Here is a 23,134-nt window from a genome sequence, read left to right as displayed (position 1 = left end):
TATGTCTCACTTGGTAAGTAATTAGACAGTTGTATCGTTTTAAAACTTTTTTGGTTCTATCATTAAATACATGTTCATATTTTGTTACAGCACCTCAAGGACAAGTTTTGGAACTTTCTGTTCTACAAGTTTATATTTGTATTTGGTGTAATGAATGTACAGACAATGGAGGAAGTTGTATTGTGGGTGGCTTGGTTTACAGTGCTCGGTTTCTTTCATCTACTTACACAGTTAGCAAAGGATAGATTTGAATATGTAAGTTTTTAGGTTTTATGCATACTGATACTGTTAAGTGAATTTTAAAAGATTTTTATTCTTTGATTATTAAATCATTTTATAATGTGTACATGTAGTAGGTATCATTTGTACAGCACTGCATATTTCCACTATGTGTAACTGTTGCAGTACCATTTTTTGGGTTAGAGTTATTTCATGATATGTATGAGGTGTTTATGACATCTATTTCTCTAGCCATACAAAATTTTACATTGTATGCATAATAAATCTGTATCAGTTTTAGGTGATACCTATTCAATGCTGTTTTTCCAGTATTATTTTCTCCCACCTTTTATCAAAATAAAGCTGCTGTAACTTTTGTATAAAGAAGTACCTTATTTCATTTCAGGTATTATTTTCTCCAACCACACCACGTTATTATTATACCAGATTTATATAGCGCCCTTTTCATGATCAATTTCACGTTCAAAGGCGCTTTACATAGTTCAAATGCAGTCACACAGGGCGCATAATTCATCCTCTACTAGTACAGACACAGAGCGATCTGACCAGAGGGACAGAGTGAGACAAAGCCCCCACGACAGAGAGATCAGAAATCAGATACAGGCTTGTCGTTTCCTGAGGTCGAAACGAGCTACATTTCGACCTCAGGATTGGAAGGCCAATGTGCAAACCACTGAGCTATCCGTCCACATTTCATCCACACTTTATCTAATTTTGTTTCAGGTATCATTTTCTCCAACCACACCACATTTCATCCATATCAAGCTGCTGTCACTTTTGTGTGTAATAGTTATCTCATGTTGTGGACTGTTAGCAGTATGTACCATGGTTGGACTTCAAATGGGTCTTACAATCTTTGCTTTTATGGCTGCTGAGGTATATACTTTTAAGATATTACAGATATTTCCTTCGTATTAGCAATTGTTACTCTGTTAATGAGAGTCACATGAAAAAAAAAAAACAGAAGGGTTTGCTTTATTGAAATGGATCACTTATTGATAAAACATTTTTCTCACATCCTTGTGTAGAATTATATTTAATATCTTGTTTATTTTTCTTCTCTCTTGAAATTTCATATATATTATTCTTTATCTTTGAAAAAATACAGTGACAACATAAAAACAGGTCGTAAATGTATGTTAAAAAATGGCTTTGTATTAGACTTTATCTCTGATGAAAAACTTATTTTTCAGTGCATGTTGTTAGCTATAAGGACCCTCTATGTGGTTGCAAGGTAAATATTTACTCATTAAAGTAACCTTTTTCAAGAGAATCCACTTTTATACACTGCAGCCTGATGGAATTAAGGTCCTCCAAATGGTTTTTAGCTCGTCTGATTTTTGAAAAAAAATCTGAGGTATTGTCGCCACTTGATCGCCGACGCGTTGGTTAAAATTTTTGTTTTGGTCCACCTTTTCTCAAAAACTGTAAGAGCTACAACTTTGAAACTTTGCACTCTTGTTAATCATTATTAGGTGACTATGTTGGCCATGAACCATAACTCTGATATGCATTTTGCCAGAATTATGGTCCTTTTTGTACTTAGAAAATTTGAGTTTCTTGGTTAAAATTTTCGTTTCAGTCACCTTTTCTCAAAAACTATAAGAGCTACAGCTTTGAAACTTTGCTCACATGTTTATCATCATTAGGGGACTTTGTAGGCCAAGAACCATAACTCTAACCTGCATTTTGTCTGAATTATGGCCCGTTTTGTACTTAGAAAATGTGATCTATAACTCTTTTCTTACATATTGTCCTGCACTTGCAGATGAGCGATGGCATCCGTAGGTGGTGTTATAGTTAATACAATGAAACTTTATTATTGAAAAGCTTTTTAGCTCACCTGAGCACAAAGTGCTCAGGGTGAGGTATTGTGATCGCTCACCGTCCGGCGTCCGTCCGTTGTACGTCCGTCCGTCGTCCGTCCACACTTTCCTTCAAACAACATCTCCTCCTAAACCAACAGGCCAATTTTGATGAAACTTCACAGGGATGTTCCTTGGATGGCCCCCTTTCAAAATTGTTCAAAGAATTGAATTCCATGCAGAACACTGGTTGCCATGGCAACCGAAAGGAAAAACTTTAAAAATCTTCTTCTCAAAAGCCAGAAGCCCTAGAGCTTAGATATTTGGTGTGAAGCATTGCCTAGTGGACCTCTACCAAGTTTGTTCAAATCATGACCCCGGGGTCAAAATTGACCCCGCCCCAGGGGTCACTTGACTTTACATAAGAAAATCTTAAAAAATCTTCTTCTCAAAAACCAGAAGCCTTAGAGCTTAGATATTTGACATGTAGCATTGCCTAGTGGACCTCTACTAAAATTGTTCAAATCATGACCCCGGGGTCAAAATTGACCCCGCCCCAGGGGTCACTTGATTTTACATAGGAAAATCTTCAAAAAATTTCTAAAAGTAAACCAGAAGGCCTAGAGCTTAGATATTTCACTTGTAGCATTGCCTAGTGGACCTCTACAAAATTTGTTCAAATCATGGCCCCCGGGGTCAGAATTGACCCCGCCCCAGGGGTCACTTGATTTTACATAGGAAAATATTTAAAAAATCTTCTTCTCAAAAACCAGAAGCCCTAGATCTTAGATATTTGACATGTAGCATTGCCTAGTGGACCTCTACTAAAGTTGTTCAAATTATGACCCGGGGGTCAAAATTGACCCCGCCCTAGGGGTCACTTGACTTTACATAGGAAAATCTTCAAAAGTTTTCTAAAAATAAACCAGAAGGCCTAGAGCTTAGATATTTCACATGTAGCATTACCTAGTGGACCTCTACAAAATTTGTTCATATCATGACCCCCTGGGTCAAAATTGACCCCGCCCCAAGGGTCACTTGATTTTACATAGGAAAATCTTCAAAAATTTTCTAAAAATAAACCAGAAGGCCTGGAGACTAGATATTTGACATGTAGCATTGCCTAGTGGACCTCTACAAAATTTGTTCAAACCTTGTCCCCCGGGGTCAAAATTGACTCCGCCCCTAGGGGTCACTTGATTTTACATAGGAAAATCTTAAAAAAAAATTCTAAAAATAAACCAGAAGGCCTAGATCTTAGATATTTGACATGTAGCATTGCCTATTAGACTTTTACAAAGTTTATTCAAATCATGACCCCTGGGGTCAAATTGACCCTGCCCCATGGGGTTACTTGATTGTGCATAGAAAAATCTTCAAAATTTTCTAAAAATAAACCAGAAGAGCTTAGATATTTGACATGTAGCATTGCCTAGTGGACCTCTACAAAAAGTTTTCAAATCTTGTTTTTAAAGTTACTTAAAGAAAATTTCAACTATATTTTCTCATAATTCTTTTGATTGATTTCTATTATGATCTTTTGACCTTGAAGACTTGTCCTTAAGTGCAATGATAACAGGTGAGCGATATAGGGCCATCATGGCCCTCTTGTTATAATAGAAGAAATTAATAGAACGTTAAAAAATAAACATAAAATTGTTGTTGTGAAATTTAACCAGTAGTGAATAGAGTTATTTTGTCAACTTCAGGTATTGCTTGCACCTGATAGACATGAATTTAGAGGGTGTTTGGGAGAACAGAGCTACTTATGTGTACTACACAGAACTCATCTTTGAACTTGCTGCTCTCTCCATAGACTTTGGACATCATTTACATATGCTGGTATTTTTTATTTCTAACTAATTCAGCTTAATAGGATTGGGTCTCCATTGCAAAGTTGCTTATGTTGCTGTCTCTTAATCACTCTAGTTTAGTTTATATTAAATTATTTTAGCTCGATTGTGATGAAAGCTTTAAGCTTACTTGAACCACTTTTGAGTCCGCTTCCTGACAAAATCAGTACTGGTGTTATACGAGAAGGCTTGGTGGTGACCCCAGTGGGACTTGAACCCGCAAACCCAGGTTGAGCAGCCAACATCTTAACTTGTATTTTGGCACTGCTTCGTTTGTAATGCGAGATAGCCATCAATGTTGCTTGCAGATGATCTGTGGTTCTACTCCAGTATCCAGAATTTCAGGGGTCATGTTAATTTTTTGTGTAAAAAAAGTTCAGAAAGTTGTAAACAGAACTTTGATGAGAGGAATTAAGCTGTGTTAAATAGTAGAAAGGAAAGTTGCAAAATGTTCATTCTAATGATGAAGTATACACGTCAGATTCAGTCTCATTGACACAACACAAAGTCTATTATGGTGTACTTACAGCTGTGGGGTAACATATTCCTGAGTATGGCCAGTTTGGTGATATGTATGCAACTGAGATATCTATTCTACGAATTCAAGAGGAGAATCAAACGGCACAAGAACTACAGGAGAGTCGTGAAAAATATGGAAGAGAGGTATAGACTACAGAAAATAGTGATTAATGCTGCTAAAAGAGCTTGTATGTTTGAATCACATCAAAATTGGTGGCATCTTTTTGAGGAGAAGTTATTTTTGATCCAGTTGTCTGTTCCACTGTCTGCCATTACCAAATTGTATGTGCTAGATATCTTTTTATCCTGAATAACTTGGTAAGCATCTTTGCCTTAATGTGGCAAAATTCTGAACACATCTTTCAGCCATGGCTGTTCAGGGTCATGGTTGTATGCTGAGATCAGCAGTTGAAAGGCTTGAAGTGATAGTGGAAGTGTTTTTGTCAGCGGCATATTTGTTTGACCTGCTGAGGGAATTTTTATACGCCCGTCTCTGAAAGAGTGGGGAGTATAATGTGAGCACCCGTGGCGGGCAGTCAGCATTCAAAGCATGTCCGCTGTCTAAGTCGAACAGTTTTCATCCGATCTTCACCAAACTTGCTGACAATGTTTGTGGGTATAATATCTCAGTCAAGTTTGATAACCAGCCAAATTGCCCCAGGCACTCTTGGATTATGGCTCTTGAATTATTCGAAAATCTGCGAATTTAGCCTTGTCCGCTCTAAGTCGAACAGTTTTCATCCGAACCTTCACCAAACTTGCTGACAATGTTTGTGGGTATAATATCACGACCAAGTTTGAAAACCAGCCAAATGGCCCCAGGCACTCTTGGATTATGGCCCTTGAATTACTCGAAAATCTGTGAATTTAGCCTTGTCCACTAAGTCGAGCAGTTTTCATCTGATCTTCACCAAAATTGCTGACAATGTTTGTGGACATAATATCTCAGTCAAGTTTGATAACCAAACAAATCGCCCCAGGCACTCTTGGATTGTGGCTCTTGAATTACTCGAAAATCTGTAAATTTAGCCTTGTCCACTAAGTCGAACAGTTTTCATCTGATCTTTACCAAACTTGCTGACAATGTTTGTGGGCATAATATCTCGGCCAAATTTGATAACCATTTATATTGCCCCAGGCACTCTTGGATTATGGCCTTTGAATTACTCGTAAAACTTGGAATTTAGCCTTGTCCGCTCTCTAAGTCGACGGGCGTATTTTGTGACAGTCTGGCACTCCTGTCAATAACTTGGCATAAATTTTTACCATAATAGAACAGTGTCTGTACATATATTTAGTCACTGTTTTTATGTTGCATCTTTTCTGCTAAGAATAGGGTTAAAACCACAAAATACTCATTTTTTACTCTACATAACACAAGTATTCATTGTTTATAGGAATCAATTGTTGCATATTGTAGTGCATTCTCTCAGTAAAGCCTTGAGCAAACATAAGGTCTATCAAAAATGAGAAACTGGTTGATCTAGGAAAAAACAAAAGTTGAAACATGAAGTTGAGAATCCATAGTTCAACCATGGTTTTCCTGCAGTCAAAATAACACTTTTCCTTCACTCAAAAATGAAAGAAGGTGATGCAGTATAACAGGGGAAACTGTAGCTCTTGCTCCCTTGTTGTCATTTGATGGTAGCTAATAAAATGAAGCTTAGATGCTTTTGCTTTTATGTAATATATTTTAAACATTACAGTGATTGTCATTTGCTGAAAATTTTTCTTACAATCTAAAATACTTTTTGTACAGTAAAGCAGTTAGTCATTAACTGCTTTTACATTTGTTTTGCTGACTGTTCTGATACTAGATAGTGCAACTTTTATTGTATATACAGATTCAGTATGGCTACCCCGGAGGAGCTGAACAGCAATGATGATGATTGTGCTGTATGCTGGGAGAAAATGGAAACAGCGAGAAAGTTACCATGTGGTCATCTCTTCCACAAGTAAGTACTCTAACACAGCCAAGTACATGTACTGTAAAATCATTAATATTAGTGGTGGACTAATGGATTCTGTGGTTGCATTTATTGTATCTGTGACATTGAAAATACACACATTTGCCAGTGAAATGGTGGGTTTTGTTGAAATTACGATATCTTTATGCCAACAGAATTAAATTGTGTCGTGATAGTGTTTTACATGTGATATTTTCTACCAGTACTCAAACACTTCTGGTAACAGTAATTAATTATACACGTCATCTGCTCTTTTAGTACTGAAGTACATGGTAATTATGTCTCCCACCACACAGTGGTGTGGGAGACATATTGATTTACTCCAGTCTGTGTGTCTGTCTGTCTGTCACAAAGCTTGTCCGCACTCTAAATCGAACATTTCTGATCCGATCTTCACCAAACTTCAACGAAATGTGTCTACCAATAAGTGCTCGGCCAAGTTCGATAACTAGCCAAATCGGCCTAGGCACTATAGAATTATGGCCTTTGATTTACCAAAATCACTCAGATTTCTTGCGCAGTTTTACCCCTAAACCGGCACCTATACTACTAATAGTATAGGCGTCCTTTTGGTGTCAAGAAAGTGCATGCACATGTGGATTAAGTAAACAGTATATAAAGACTGACTTACTATTTAGATGATTAGGCAGTTGTGGGAGACATGCGCTTTTCTCAAAAGCATCTCTAGTTTAAATCTGATTTCTAGAGACATGGTTATATAAGGTATGACCTGTTACACAGTTACTCCAACCTTTTAGTTCATGCTTGATTAAGGACTTACATGTAAACATTTTTGTTTACTTTGCGGTTGTCTCATGCATAAATTTTAGATTTCATAAAGTGTTTTGCCACATGATTCCCTTTCAAAAGTCACATTGATTACCAGTATATGGGCAAGGAAATAATTTCACTTTGTTTTACCCACTGAATCAAGATTTACTTTGATCTGATATTTCAGAGAATTCATGGCAGTAGGATTCTGTACTAGGTGCTATTGATATTTTTTTTCAGTTCCTGTTTGAGGTCATGGTTAGAGCAGGACACTTCCTGTCCCACTTGTCGACTGTCTCTGAATGAACGACCCACTGGTGTTGATCCGAATGGTAACATACCCGACAGGCCAGTCCATGATCATGCCAATATTCCTCCTGCAAATCAACCTGGCAACATGATGACCAACCACTTCTTCCATTTTGATGGTAAGTAATAAATTTACCCTTAATAGTATTACAAAAAGTATATTCAAATTCATAAACAAAATAATACTAAACATAACAAATGTTAACTGAAATAAGGTGCAGCATTGTGCACTAGGTTATAAGTTGTGAACCATTCAAAGCTTACATTTATGAGCGTTCTATGGGCTACTGCGATTGAGCATCAAGGTCTAGAGTAACTTTGTAAGTCTCAACATTACAGTTAAGGTAGGGGAAATATATATAAGTTTACTTAAGTGTCAGGGGCAGATTTTCTATTTTGGTGTTGTTACTTTGAAAGATAATATTTTTGCATCCAAAAAATAATACTCTCTTGAGAGTCTCTCACCTAACTGAGAGGCAAGTACTGGTGGTTAATACCAGACACATTAAAGATCAAGGCCGTTAAATCAAAAAGAGCTAGGCTAAGTTAGCCTGAAATGCCTGTATCTTAAAGATTTCTCCATCTCAAAGATATCAGAACTGCCCTTTGTTCAGCCTTTTTGGTTTGATTGCTCTTCCTCTGCTCTGGTAGAGGAACAATTTGGCACTCTGAGTGGCTGTCATTGTGTGTAAAGCACCTTTGAATGTGTTTATCACTGAAAGAGTGCTATATATATAGCTGTTATAATAACAGTAGTAATAATGATAATAATAAAATCTATGTGAAAAATTAATAATTTTAAATTTAGTATTTTATTTCGAAAAATTGAAATGCACTAAGTTGTGTCCCTATTAAAAGCAGATTTTGCTGAAACCAACGGACTATATTTTTTTAATGGTAAACTACTTCATTTTAGGATCACGATATGTGAGTTGGTTGCCAAGTTTTTCAGTGGAAGTTACACATACCAACATGCTTGCAAACAACAGACCTACACCAGCACAGACTTCACAACTAGATAATATGGTAACTAATTGCTGTATAAATATATCTTACATAAGGAGCCATTGTAGAAGGAAGTTAAGAATGGTACATAAAGCAGTAATCCTAAGGATTTCGTTTGAGGAGCTGCAAGAAATATTGATATTTAGTGTCTGGACATCTAAATATTGCAACCTTATTTGTTTCATAGTGTCTTTTCCCTCTAAACTTTTCTGAGATTAAGGAAAATTCCATTGAGTGCAGGGATTTTATTTATTTACTGTATTTAGCAAGTTTGTTAAAAGAAATCCACTGCTATTATTACTAAGCGAATCCCAAAAATTCACAGATATGGTAGAATTGCATTCAGATAAGCTCTTTTAGGAAGAAACACTGATTTATTTTGTTTCAGGCACGGCAAGTTTTACAGGTGTTTCCACATATGCCATTGAATGTAGTAATGGATGACCTTCGTGTTACAAGATCTGTTGACTTTACTATTGAAAACATTTTGGAAGGCAGACTTCAGGCACCACCTGTAAGTAGCATGTTGTTATCATTTAAAGTTGCACCAAAGTACATGAAACCTTAAAATGAAACATGAAAAAGCTCCCAAGTTATTGTAATCCATTTAGTTGGGATGCACAATTTTGCTGGTTCTACCTAAATGACAGGTGTGCAGTTAGCATATAACCATATTTGCTTCATCAGTGTGATTTCGTCTGCTGAATTATACAGTTGTTATGTTAGCATACTTAGCTCAATAGGGAGAGCGCAGATCTATGGATTACGGGGTCTTTAGTTTCATTCCCTGGGTGAGGCATATGTTCTCGGTGAGGATTTGATAAAAGATATGGCATCAGAAGTTACTTTAGTCCACCTCTGTGTCATGTGGAGAAGCTGGCAGTTATAACTGAGGACAGGAAAGTACTGGTACAGAATTCAGAAACCCTGGTTAGGCTAACCGTTACCATACTGGACACCATTGATTCTGCCTTTGCGACCAGTGTAGACCAAGATCAGACTGCACATCGATGCAGTCTGATCATGGTTTGCACTGTTCACTATTCAGTTAATTTTTAGTAAACACCCCTTCAAATGATAAATGGTACTGCCCAAATTGGAAGATGGAGCAGTCCATTATAGAAATTTAGCATGGTATGGGCTAATGCCTGTTGTTGTAGTACTGTTTAAACAGTGCACTACACCTAAAACGAACAATACAAAAACAGTTATCTTGATTTTAGATTTGATAAAATACAGAATCTCTTGTCGCATATTTTGCCAACTGTTGCATCAACATTGTTACAATAATATATCGGCTTAAATAATCAGTCCAGGGATAAGCATCAGATTTCTGAGCTGGAAGTAGCAGGTTTGAGTTAAACTGGGAGCAGAATTTGACAGAGGTCACTGCAATTCGTTATTTCAGTACAAAATGTATATTACCAGTGCAGAAGTACAGGTCAGAAGTCAAAGAAGTGGTATTTGAGCCAACGTACAGTAAGTTTTGAGCAATTTCTGTTAAATCATCGTAAAATAAATACATTTCACTAAACCATATAACTTTACTGCACAACTGATGTACAACTTTCAGCCTGGAAGTATGATTTCGCGAGCACTTGAAGATGAAGATTCCCATTCTGATGATTCAGAAAATTACCAGGTAAATGATCTTATGTTATAATGTTTTGTAGATGGGTAATATTTAAAGTTTCTCTGTACAAGTATGTGGTTTGAGCTTGAACAGATTTTTGTTATGAAGGATGGTAGAATAAATGTGGCAATAGAACTACTTAAGCAAAAGTAAAAAATAAAGTTTTTTTGCATGCTGTACAACAAATAAATTAAATGTGATTCTTTTCATTAAATATAATTTTGTTACTTGAACTTTGAAATAAAAAGAAATTGTGTTTAATAATTTTTAGCTTGAGTATTCAAAGTATAGTCGGAGCTTTTCTGCTCAACCAGGCATTGGCATCACACCTTGGTTAAAGTTTTGCATGCAAATACATACAGCTATCATTTAAAGGCATATTGCTTTGAAACTTATTTTTAGCTCACCTGTCACATAGTGACAAGGTGAGCTTTGTGATCACCCTTCGTCCGTCGTCAGTCCATGCGTCTCGTCCGTCCGTGCGTCAACAATTTCTTGTCTGCACGATAGTGGTTTCATTTATGATTTGATTTTAACCAAACTTGCACACAACTTGTATCACCATAAGATCTTGGTTCCTTTCTTGAACTGGCCAGATCCCATTACAGGTTCCAGAGTTATGGCCCCTGAAAGGGCCAAAATTAGCTATTTTGACCTTGTCTGCACAATAGCAGCTTTATTTATAATTTGATTTTTACCAAAGTGGCACACAACTTGTATCACCATAAGGTCTTGATTCCTTTCTTGAACTGGTCAGATTCCATTATGGATTCCAGAGTTATGGCCCCTGAAAGGGTCAGAATTAGCTATTTTGACCTTGTCTGCACAATAGCAGCTTCATTTATGATTTTATTTTAACCAAACTTGCACACAACTTGTATCACCATAGGATCTTGGTTCCTTTCTTGAACTGGCCAGATTCCATTATGGGTTCCAGAGTGATGGCCCCTGAAAGGGCCAGAATTAGCTATTTTGACCTTGTCTGCACAATAGCAGCTTCATTTATGATTTGAATTTAATCAAACTTGCACAAAACTTGTGTCACCATAAGATCTAGGTTCCTTTCTTGAACCGGCCAGATCCCATAATGGATTCCAGAGTTATGGCCCCTGAAAGGGCCAAAATTAGCTATTTTGACCTTGTCTGCACAATAGCAGCTTCATTTATGATTTGATTTTAACCAAACTTGCACAGAACTTGTATCACCACAAGATCTTGGTTCCTTTCTTGAACTGGCCAGATTCCTTTATGGGTTCCAGAGTGATGGCCCCTTAAAGGTCCAAAATTGGCTATTTTGGCTTTTGCAGCCACACAGAGAATTCATTTATGGTTTTATTTGATACAAACTTCCAAAATATCTTCAACAACAATAAATCTTGGATTCCATGACAAATCAGATCCATTCGTAGGTTCCAGAGTTATTTTATATCTGATGACCTCCCCTGATTGTAATCAAAATGGATTTATATCAGTAAGTACTTATAGGACTTATTTGAAATTTCATTATTGTTATTAGTTGGACTGAGTCAATGAGGGTAGATAACTATGGACTGATTTTATGTCAAATTACCTCCCTTTATTATCCCCCCGCCAAAGGCGAAGGGGATATTAGAAATGCTCTCCGTGCGTGCGTGCGTGCGTGCGTGCGTCCGTCCGCAACGATCTTTGTCCGGAGCATAACTCCAAAAGTACTGGAGGGATTTTCTTCAAACTTCATACACTGATAGAACACATTGGGAGGAAGTGCAGTGTGCAAGAACAATAACTCTACCTTGCCTATTTTTTGAGTTATTCCCCTTTATCATATTTTCTTAAAAAAATTTGTCCGGAGCATAACTCCAAAAGTACTAGAGGGATTTTCTTCAAACTTCATACACTGATAGAACACATTGGGAAGAAGTGCAGTGTGCAAGAACAATAACTCTACCTTGCCTATTTTTTGAGTTATTCCCCTTTATCATATTTTCTTAAAACATTTTGTCCGGAGCATAACCCTAAAAGTACTGGAGGGATTTTCTTCAAACTTCATACACTGATAGAACGCATTGGGAGGAAGTGCAGTGTGCAAGAACAATAACTCTACCTTGCCTATTTTTTGAGTTATTCCCCTTTATCATATTTTCTTAAAACAATTTGTCCGGAGCATATCTTCTTCATGCATGGAGGGATTTTGATATATCTTGGCACAAATGTTTACCACCACGAGGCGGAGTGTCTTGCGCAAGAACCAGGTCCCTAGGTCTAAGGTCAAGGTCACACTTAAGAGGTCAAAGGATACAAGAATGAAAACCTTGTCCGGAGCATTTCTTCTTCATGCAAAGAGGGATTTTGATATAACTTGGCACAAATGTTCACCACCACGAGACGGAGTGTCGTGCGCAAGATCCAGGTCACTAGGTCTAAGGTCAAGGTCACACTTAGAGGCCAAAGGTCAGATACAAGGATGACTTTGTCCGAAGCATTTCTTCTTCATGCATGGAGGGATTTTGATGTAACTTGGCACAATTAATTATACACCATCATGAGACAAAGTGTCATGCGCAGTTCCCTTCTTTAGAATTACTTCCCTTTGTTGTTACTATAAATAGCTTTTATTGTAACTTTTTCATTACTTGACGTAGGGAAAAATCGAGACCACTTTTCTGTAGTACAACATGCATGCTATATCCAATTTTGAGGTGTATTTTGACCAATTTCTACCTGATAAAGATTTTTGTGTGGACTTGCATTTTGTTTTTTTTTTTTTTTTTTTTTTTTTTAGATTAACTTTAAAACCCCTGATGCGGACCACAACTAACGGTTCTTCAAAGCTTTCCCCAAAATTAATACTTTCAGACACTAACTTGCCAGGAACTTTAGCCTTCAGTTATAATATGCCCGGCGGGGGGATTAGCCATGTGTAACATGGCTCTTGTTTCAAATTAAAATGGGTATATCTCCGTAACTAATGAAGATACTGATCTGAAATTTCATTTTTGTCAACAGATTTATTTGGCAGATCCTTCTTTTGTTAACTTACAATCATTTTTTTTTTAACTACTTCCCATTTACATGTACGTTACTATAAATAGCTTGTTTTTAGTAACTTTTTAGCCCACCATCATCAGATGGTGGGCTATTCAAATCACTCTGCGTCCGTGGTCCGTCGTCCTTCCGTCCGTCCGTCCGTCCGTCCGTCATTCCGTCCGTCCTTCCGTTAACAATTTCTCGTTATCGCATCTCCTCAGAAACTACTAGGGGGATTTTGACCAAACTTTGTCAGAATGATGTATTGGTACCCTAGTTGTGTCCCCCTGAAAATCAGACTGGTTCAACAATTCTTTAGTGAGTTATGGCCCTTTGTTTATTTCTATAATTTACATAGATTTATATAGGGAAAAACTTTGAAAATCTTCTTGTCCAAAACCACAGAGCCTAGGGCTTTGATATTTGGTATGAAGCATCATCTAGTGGTCCTCTACCAAGATGATTCAGATTATTTCCCTGGGGTCTAATATGGCCCCGCCCCAGGGGTCACATGGTTTATATAGACTTATAAAAGGGGAAAACTTTGAAAAACCTCTTGTTCAAATCTACAAGGCCTAGGGCTTTGATACTTTGTATGTGACATCATCTAGTGGTCTTCTACTAAGATTGTTCAAATTATCCCTGTAGGGTCAAATATGGCCCCGCCCCGGGGGTCACATGGTTTACATAGACTTATATAGGGAAACACTTTGAAAATCTTCTGGTCCAAACCACAAAGCCTAGGGCTTTGGCATTTGTAATGTAGCATCATCTGGTGGTGCTCTACCAAGTTTGTTTAAATTATCCCCGTAGGGTCAAATGTGGCCCCGCCCTGGGGGTCACATGGCCTATATAGACTTGTATAGGGAAAAGCTTTTAAAATCTTCTTGTCAATAACCTACAACATTCAGATTTGGACCACATGCATAGTTTTGTGCACTGAAAAAAACTTTGACCTTGACATTGACCTAGTGACCTACTTTCACATTTTTGAAGGTACAGGCTTCAAATTTGGACCACATGCATAGTTTCGTGTTCTGAAATGAAATCTGACCTTGATTTTGACCTAGTGACCTACTTTCACATTTCTCAAGCTACAGCCTTCAAGTTTGGACCACATGCTTAGTTTTGTGTACCGAAACAAACCTTGACCTTTACATTGACCTAGTGACCTACTTTCACGTTTTTGAAGGTACAGGCTTCAAATTTGGACCACATGCATAGTTCTGTGTTCCGAAATAAAATTTGACCTTGATTTTGACCTAGTGGCCTACTTCCACATTTCTCGAGCTACAGCCTTCAAATTTGGACAACTTGCATAGTTTTGTGTACCGAAATGAACTTTGACCTTAAGATTGACCTAGTGACCTACCTTCACATTTTTGTAGCTACAGGCTTCAAATTTAGACCACATGCATAGGATTGTGTACCGAAACAAACTTTGACCTTGACATTGACCTAGTGACCTACTTTCACATTTTTGAAGGTACCGGCTTTAAATTTGGACCACATGCATAGATTTGTGTTCTGAAGTGTAATTTGACCTTGATTTTGGCCTAGTGGCCTACTTTCACATTTCTCAAGGTACAGCCTTCAAATTTGGACCTCATGCATAGTTTTGTGTACCGAAATAAACTTTGACCTTAAGATTGACCTAGTGACCTACTTTCACATTTCTCAAACTACAGCCTTCAAACTTTATGCATATGCATAGTTTTGTGTACAAAGAACTTTGTCCTTGAAATTGATCTAGTGACCTACTTTCACATTTCTCAAGCTACAGCTTTCGAATTTGGACCACATGCACAGTGTTGTGTACGGAAATGAAATTTGACTTTGAGCTAGTCATTAAGTCTTGAAATTTGGAACACTCAAAAATGGCACATTGGTGGGCGCCAAGATCACTCTGTGATCTCTTGTTTATTATTGGCCGTAGGGAAAAACCGAGACCACTTTTCTGTGGTACAACATGGATGGTACCTCCAATTTTTAGGTGTATTTTGACATATCTGTACCTTGTAAGGATTTTTTTTTCTTTTTGGTTTAATTTCTTCCCTTTGTTGTTCCCATCCTTTGGACTTAGATATTTTTTCTGAGGACCTTCTTGTCCTCAAGTGCAATGATAACAGGTGAGCGATATAGGGCCATCATGGCTCTCTTGTTTTTCTTTTTCTAAGTCAATTACCAACCTCACTGGCTCAAGTCCCATAACTCTGACATGTATTTTGGCCAAATGATGCCCCCTTTTGGACTTAGAAAATCCTGCTTAAAGTTTTGCATCCATGTTGCTATCTTCAAAACTAATGCAGATATTGAATTGAAACTTCACATGTTTCTTCAGGTTTATAAAAATAGGTCATTATAGCATCAAGTCCCATAACTCTGACATGTATTTTGCAAAATTATGTTCCCTTTTGAACTTAAAAACTTCTGGTTAAAATTTTGCAGGTAAGTTACTATCTCCAAAAACTAAATTATATGCAGATACTTGATTGAAACTCTATAGATATTTTAACATTTAGGGTAATATTCCTACTTTTGGGACAACAATTAGAATAGTCAAGCATTCTTCTACATGTTTTGGGGGAGACACATTGATTTAATGCTGTCTATCTGTATGTCACAAAGTTTTTCCAGGCAACTCCCATGACACCACTGGGCAGATTTACACAAAACTTCATCAGAGTGATCATTGCCAAGCCTAGTTGTGCGTATCATACACAGACATTGGCAATTTCCAAATTGAATGTTTAATGCACAGCATTTTGAACTAATGTAGTGAAAAAAAAATGTAGATAGATAATGATTATGTACAAAGTCAAACCTGTCTGTAAAGGTGGTCTCTCAGTATTACATATACAATATTTGGTTAAATTACAACGGTGTACAGCTGGATATAATTAGAATCAATGTCTTTTAGTGAAATGGTACTATTGTGCACTCCATGTTCAAATTACTATGGTGATATTTTAGATTGGATCAGCCAGACCTGATAGTATGGATCCTTCAGTTGATTTCACAGAATATTTTGCCATTCCAAATGAAATGGGGGACAACAATTCATTAGATACATCCGACAGAAGGTATTTATAGGGTGAAATAATTTCTCCCTTTTCTTACTGTTTTCTTTTCATATAAAAATAAATGTTAGGTAATGAATACTTACAGCTTAATTACATGTATATGAGAGAATACTTTATGAAAATCATGTGGTAGAAACTTACTGTTGATAGGTATAGCTATACAGTCAGCCAGAGGAGCAACACAATCTGGTTGTTTAAGGCAGAAGGTTGTCTAAGACAAGTTGAACATAGAACAAAAAGTAAATTTGGGATTAGGTGCCTAGCTGTTTAAAGCAAGTTGCTGTTTAATACAGGGGGTTGCTGTGGCAGATTCAACTGTACAAGACTTGAAATAGTTGCACCCTAATTATTTAAGCATACAATACGACTGTTCTGGAGTGAGACAGGTGAGAAAACTGAAGTTTGTTTGTAGTAGAAGCTGAGACGTTGTTGCTCTTGAGAAATAAAATTATCATTAAACTATTCAGGTAGGGTGAAAACTGTTATGTATTCATAAGATTGGTATTTCCTATTCATGAGTGTCATTAACCCTTACCATGATGGACACCTTTGCGACCAGTATAGATCATGATCAGCCTGCACATCCGTGCAGTCTGACCATGATCTGCACTGTTCGCTATTCAGCCAGTACCTCTTTGGTAAGCACCCCTTTTAACAGTTAATGGTACTGTCCAAATTGGAAGAATCTTAATTACATGGACAAGTTCATTATAGAAATTTAGCATGGTATGGGTTAATGGTGGTGGAACAGTAGTTGTCATCTGCTGTATAATTTCAGTGTTGCATCTATCAGTGGAAAGTTTAATTTTATACTTCTTACCTGTAAAGACCAGTATTGGAATAAGAGAGATTGCTGGTATGTTGTGGTTTTGACAGTCATTTTCTTTTGCTTTAGTGAAAGTCTGGCACAGTTTAGCGGAAGGTTCTCAAAATCAGCAAATGAAAGAGAGTCAATGTTGGAGGACAGAAAAAACAGAATGTTGGAGCAAGCCAGAAGGTTAGTTAATATGATTTAAGTGATCATACTTCCCCTGACTTTAGTGTTTGTACCTGGGCAAGTACAGAATAATGGCTGCCGTCCGCGTCCCGATTTGGTTAAGTTTTTGTATGTAAGGTAGTAGCTCAGTACCCACTTATGGGAATGGATTGAAACTTCACACACTTGTCAACTGTAATGATCTGACATGCATTGTACATGTTCCATCACTCTGTTTTGCACTTTTACAAAATTTTTACTTTTTTTTTTTTTTTCGATTTTTATATTCATTCAAACAGCAAAGCAGTTGAATAGTGGAGTGTTGCTGTCCGCATACAGCTCTTGTTTGTAGGGGTCCAATTCTCATTGATTTTGTGGTTGCATCAGTCCACAGAATTTACCAAATGGACAAATAAAATTCCTATTTATTGTATCATACATTGTACATTTAAAATTTACAAATGTATGTTGTCACAAAACAGTAGAACTTTATTGTTTCCCCCTACCCCACCACCATGAGTATAGATTTGGTCTTGTCCGTCCGAAGTTCGTGACGCACCTAGCTCAAAAAGTATTGGATATAAATTGATGAAACCTTGCATGAGTCTTTATCATGATATGAACTTGCGCACTTCCTATTTTTCGTCTGGCTCCACCCCCTATTTCCAGACTTATGGCCCCTGAAATAGTCAAAAATGCACATTTTCACCTTGTGACATGCCTAGCTCAAAAAGTATTTGATGTAGATTCATGAAACCTTGCATGAGTCTTACTCGTGATATGATCTTGCGCACCTCCTATTTTTCATCCGAGTCTGCCCTCGATTTTCAGAGTTATGGCCCCTGAAATAGTCAAAAATGCACATTTTCACCTTGTGACGCGCCTAGCTAAAAAAGTATTTAATATAAATTTATTAAATTATGAGTCTTTATCATGATATGAACTTGCGCACCTCAGCCCTCAATATCCAGAGTTATGGCCCCTGAAATAGTCAAAAATGCACATTTTTACCTTGTGACCCGCCTAACTCAAAAAGTATTACATATAAATTGATTAAACCTTGCATGAGTCTTTATCATGATATGAACTTGCACACCTCCTATTTTTTGTCTGCCTCCACCCCCTATTTTCAGAATTATGGCCCCTGAAATAGTCAGAAATGCACATTTTCACCTTATGATGCACCTAGCTCAAAAAGTAAAATGATATAAATGGATGAAAACTTGTAGGAGTCTTTAACATGATATAAACTTGCACACCTCTTATTTTTTGGCTGGCTTCTTTCCCTATTTTTAAAGTTATGTCCCCTGAAATAGTAAAAAAATGCACATTTTCACCTAATTATGTGCCTAGCTGAAAAAGTATATGATGTAAATTCATGAAACCTTGCTAGAGTCTTTATCATAATGTTACCTTGCACACTTGGCTTTCTTCTTGAGAATCTTAGCACTTATTACAGAATTATGGCCCTTGAAATAGCCAAAATAGTGGATTTTTTGTTTGTGATGCTTATAGCGCAAAAAGTATATGGCCAAGAATAACGAATCCTTTTCATAAAATGTTTGTTTAGGCTATACCCCATTAAAACTGCAAACATTTGAATTATTTCCCCTTATTTGTGACAAATGTACCAGGGGGGAGGGGGGCACACCCTGTGTCCTACAGACACATTCTAGTTCCCATAAATTGTCCTCAAATTCTTCAGAATATAATTACCAGGGTCAGATTTAACAACATGTGTTACGAAGGAACAATGTCAAATTTTCTAAACATAAAATTTTGTCAGATTGATTAGACATGTTTTGGTTATTACTAAATCGGAGGCTTTCTCTAAAATCAGAATTTGTTTCGTTTATTGTTTCTAGATGTTTACTTGAAAGTTATAAAGTAATGATGAATTACCTTTAGTCATTTGAATTTTACGTTTCAGACGATTCTTAGCCAATGATAACAGCTCTGCAGATTCTAGTGAACAAACAGTTTCTAACACACAAACAGACACTTTAGATTCAGTTACAAATCAGTCTAGTTCAGGTGCTTTACATACTAATGGTCCTTCTGGTGACAGCTTGCGACAGCGTCGAGAACTTGCTTACATGGCGGCAGCACGGCGTCAGCAAGAAGGCAGATCAGATACCTGAATAGTGTGTTGCCACAGACATATGCTGTTTACCTAATTCATGTATCAAAGACAATTAAATGGCTTTCAACACTACTGGATAGTGTTGGCTTATAATACGGATTTGTGCCTTTACCAGTGTAGAGTTTCCAGAAAAAATGAAGTGAAAATTTTCCATGTGATTTATTTCAGAACATTCCCATTTGTTAGTACTTGGAACTAACCAATCTATTATTGATTCACTGTTCCATGGTCTTGGTTTTGTTTTACAGCAACAAACAGAGCGCTAGATCTAAAAGCTAGTATAACATATATTTACTAATAGGTTGGAATAATAAAATTGAAGCTTTGGTGTTAAGGATTAGAGGAAATTTCCGCTTTTCTTGCTCAAGAATAGCTTTTTTCTGCGGATGGTGTTAAGGTAATGGACCATTAGTTAGAATTGCGAATTTTCTGTCGATTTTTGCATTCACTGCTTTTTACAGAGAGCCATATATCAGGGCTTGAGCTAGGGGGCGACTCGAGCGAAATAGTCCCTCTGGAGCTCCCCACTTCGCTTTTATCCAACATCAAAGCGAAATTCAAGTCGCCCGCTTTTTTATCATTACCCATTATTATTATCGGCCTGCTGACTATTTGCAAGTTGTCAACCGGACACAATACACAATGGCATAATTTAAGCTCCGCCTACTTCCAATAAATGAGAAACTTTCTCCGAGAAGTGTGAAGGCGGTGTTACGTCACTTTGCATAGTTAAACTTAGCAGTAGGGATTGATGTTACATTAACTTATATTTCTCTTTTGTGCTTTAAAAAGTACCTTACCTCGAATAATTTCTTTAAATCCACTTAATTTACTCGTATTTTTAAAACACTATCAAACATACAGATTTAGACACGTACTTGCTGTGACAGAAATAACTTTACTGAAATTCACGCACATATTGACACTAACATTGACAGCTGCATCAGAAACTGGGTTAAACCTGTTGGACAACTTTTTTTCTTCTGATATATGCCGACATTAGCAAGATCAAAGAAACATGTTTATTCCATGATGTGACATCACTGCTGTTGACAAGTATTTAATTCAGGGCCTGTGCAATACATATGTAGTGTTATTAAAAGGACTGTGAAATGCTTTTATGGGTTTTAGTGATTTAACTTTTTATGCAGTTAGCACTGGAAGCTTGATTTCTTTTTTTTTATTTTGTTGTTAATTTAATACTTTAAATGAATAGACTTAACAAAGACAGGAAATTATAAAGGTACAGTTAAAAGTATATTTAGTTCCTTTTTTGTCTGGCATGTCATTGCACAATATCTCTCCACTTCTCCCTAATTTTACCTGAAGGAGAAGTGACTTCTTCCTAAAATCTAAGCCTAGCTTAAGCCCAGATATTAAGCTTCTCTTACGTATGTTGAGATTTCAGAAGTGCTGAATGAGAATACATAATTGCATGAAAACTGTCGAGTGTCATTACAGGTCCACTACCTTAGTATGAAGTTTCCTCTGTTAGCAGTAGTCATTATTTGAGCCGCACAATGAGATAACCAACATAGTGCGTTTGCCACCAGCATGGATCCAGACCAGCCTGGTCAGGATACGTGCTGTTCACTTTCAAAGCCTATTGTAATTAAAGAAACTGTTAGCGAACAGCATGGTTCCTAACCAGACTGCGCAAGCTGGTCTGGATCCATGCTGGTCGCAAACGCACTATGTTGGTTTTCTCATGACGCGTCTCATTTATTTTCTCCTTTTGTTAGAGCTAAGTCAGAACATTATCACAGACTGGTTATTTTCAAACTTAAAACATTATGTACATAAAACCATAAATGGTGTTTGGAAAAGGTTAGTGCAATATTACAGAGTACAGTTAATACATGTTGAAAAAGTTTAATTAACGAGAGTTTTGTTATTTTCACTTAAGATGTTGTATAAACTTGAACTTACATGTATTTATTGTAAATAAGTGCTTGTTATTATTAAAATTTGCCAGTGATGTAAATTTTTATGTATTTTACGAGTGAATTACACATGTATTTATTAAGCTGCTGTAAGTACATTATTTTGTTGATTTGACTAAACAATAATCATTTATATTCATCAATTCATTTCATGTTCTCTATTACGGTACTGTGCATGACTTTCTTTATCTTGCCTTTAACAAGTTTCTAGAATTTCTATTGGTCAAGGGACGTCACATGCTAACCTGATAAATGTGATATGGACTACTCAGATTATACCAAGTAAAGGACAGACTACAAGATAAAAACATTTTGATATGTTGTGACTTGATATAGGATACAGGATATAGGCTGTCTCGAAAATCCATATTGGGCGAAACTTTTGCCATTTTGAATTTATGGATGTTGAATTTTGAAGATAAAATTAATAGGTTTTGTTCGTTATGATTTAATTTCTTTGACTGGCACAACCACAAATCCACAAAAATTAATCCCTCACTGATATTAAAACCTTCATAGTAATTTGCATTACTTTGAATTTAACACTCTAGATGCTTCTTGAAAAAAAAAAAATCCTGCATGCGTGCATTCATGCACAGGTATGAAATCTCAAATATCACTTGATAGCAGTGCTAGGATAGTTTTCAATTAAAGATATCCACAGGCCAACATTCATTAAGATATTTAAGCTGTAGCTGTTTATTTCAAATGTTAGAAAATCCTCATCATTTAATTTTTAGTTTGTGTGTAGAGCTACATTCATAATTAAATGAACCGCGCCATGAGAAAACCAACATAGTGGCTTTGCGACTAGCATGGATCCAGACCAGCCTGCGCATCTGCGCAGTCTGGTCAGGATCCATGCTGTTCGCTTTCAAAGCCTATTGGAATTAGAGATACTGTTAGCAAACAGCATGGATCCTGACTGCCAGGCTGGTCTGGATCCATGCTGGTCGCAAAGCCACTATGTTGGTTTTCTCATGGCACGGCTCAAATGTCATTTAGTAACAAGTCAGTCGTTAAAAAAAAAACCTCGTTTTTTAGTGGTTGTACACATTTATACTGTTAGCTGTATGTGTATACAATGTGTAAACCTAATGCATAGTACTGTAAATTCACATAAATTTAACTTTATGTTTATATAAACTGTCGTAACCATTCCTGTTTTCTCATACCAAATTTGGGTCTAATATACCTTTGAGTTTATTTAATTCAGTGTTTGCTTACATTGAAAACCATTCATAATGTAAATATGTTAAAAATGTTGAATAACCCTCGCTGAGGTTTTTGTTAAAACGGAATACAGTAAATTAAATGTTCAGTTTCTTACATAAACACTGCATTTAACACTGCTGATAAAATGATTAAATGTTAATTTTGAAAGGCTTTTAGTTAGGTAGTTATGTTTTGATTTAGTTAAAAGTGCCAAATTCTTTATTTTGTTGTATAGTTAATGATGTATAAAAAGAATTAATTGAAGATTTTTTGTTAATTCCAAAGATTTTTTCAGAACTATTTTCTAGTCTTGTTTCATGCTGCCTTTCTTAATGTTTAGGGACAAATTAGAAAATTCTAAGCGCCTTTGTTCGTTTGCATAGGTTTAAGGTACGTCTAAAAGATTATACGTCAGCAGAGCAGGTGGAATACTACGACTATAAACAGAAATCTGTTCTGTTTTATCCACAACCAAATTTTAATTTCGGGTTATTACAGCAATTTATGTACCTTGCCATGTGTGTAGAACTTTCTGCTGCAACCATTTATTTTGGGTGAAAATGAGCTTAAATAAGTATTTTTTTTTTAACTATCCACAAGCACATGATGGCATTTTGATACTCCTTATTCTGTTCATAGGACATATTTTACTTGTTTATAAACTGT

General features: G+C 36.6%; 1 protein-coding gene across 1 annotated transcript; it reads left to right on the top strand.

Annotated features, from left to right (window-relative positions):
* Nucleotides 1–92: 92 nt before the first annotated feature.
* LOC123548993 (E3 ubiquitin-protein ligase AMFR-like) lies at nt 93–21,867 on the top strand. Its single transcript, XM_053545774.1, has 13 exons — nt 93–255; nt 964–1,116; nt 1,434–1,474; nt 3,755–3,887; nt 4,428–4,561; nt 6,262–6,372; nt 7,396–7,583; nt 8,381–8,490; nt 8,858–8,983; nt 10,043–10,111; nt 16,082–16,191; nt 17,087–17,188; nt 19,098–21,867. Exons 1-13 carry the CDS (start codon nt 151–153, stop codon nt 19,306–19,308), a joined length of 1,593 nt encoding a protein of 530 aa, XP_053401749.1. The 5' UTR covers nt 93–150; the 3' UTR covers nt 19,309–21,867.
* The last annotated feature ends 1,267 nt before the right edge of the window (nt 21,868–23,134 follow it).

This window comes from Mercenaria mercenaria, chromosome 6 (genome assembly GCF_021730395.1).
Source record: "Mercenaria mercenaria strain notata chromosome 6, MADL_Memer_1, whole genome shotgun sequence".
NCBI lineage: Eukaryota > Metazoa > Mollusca > Bivalvia > Venerida > Veneridae > Mercenaria > Mercenaria mercenaria.
Note: the sequence above shows the minus strand (reverse complement) of the source record. Positions and strands in the feature narration are given on the sequence as shown.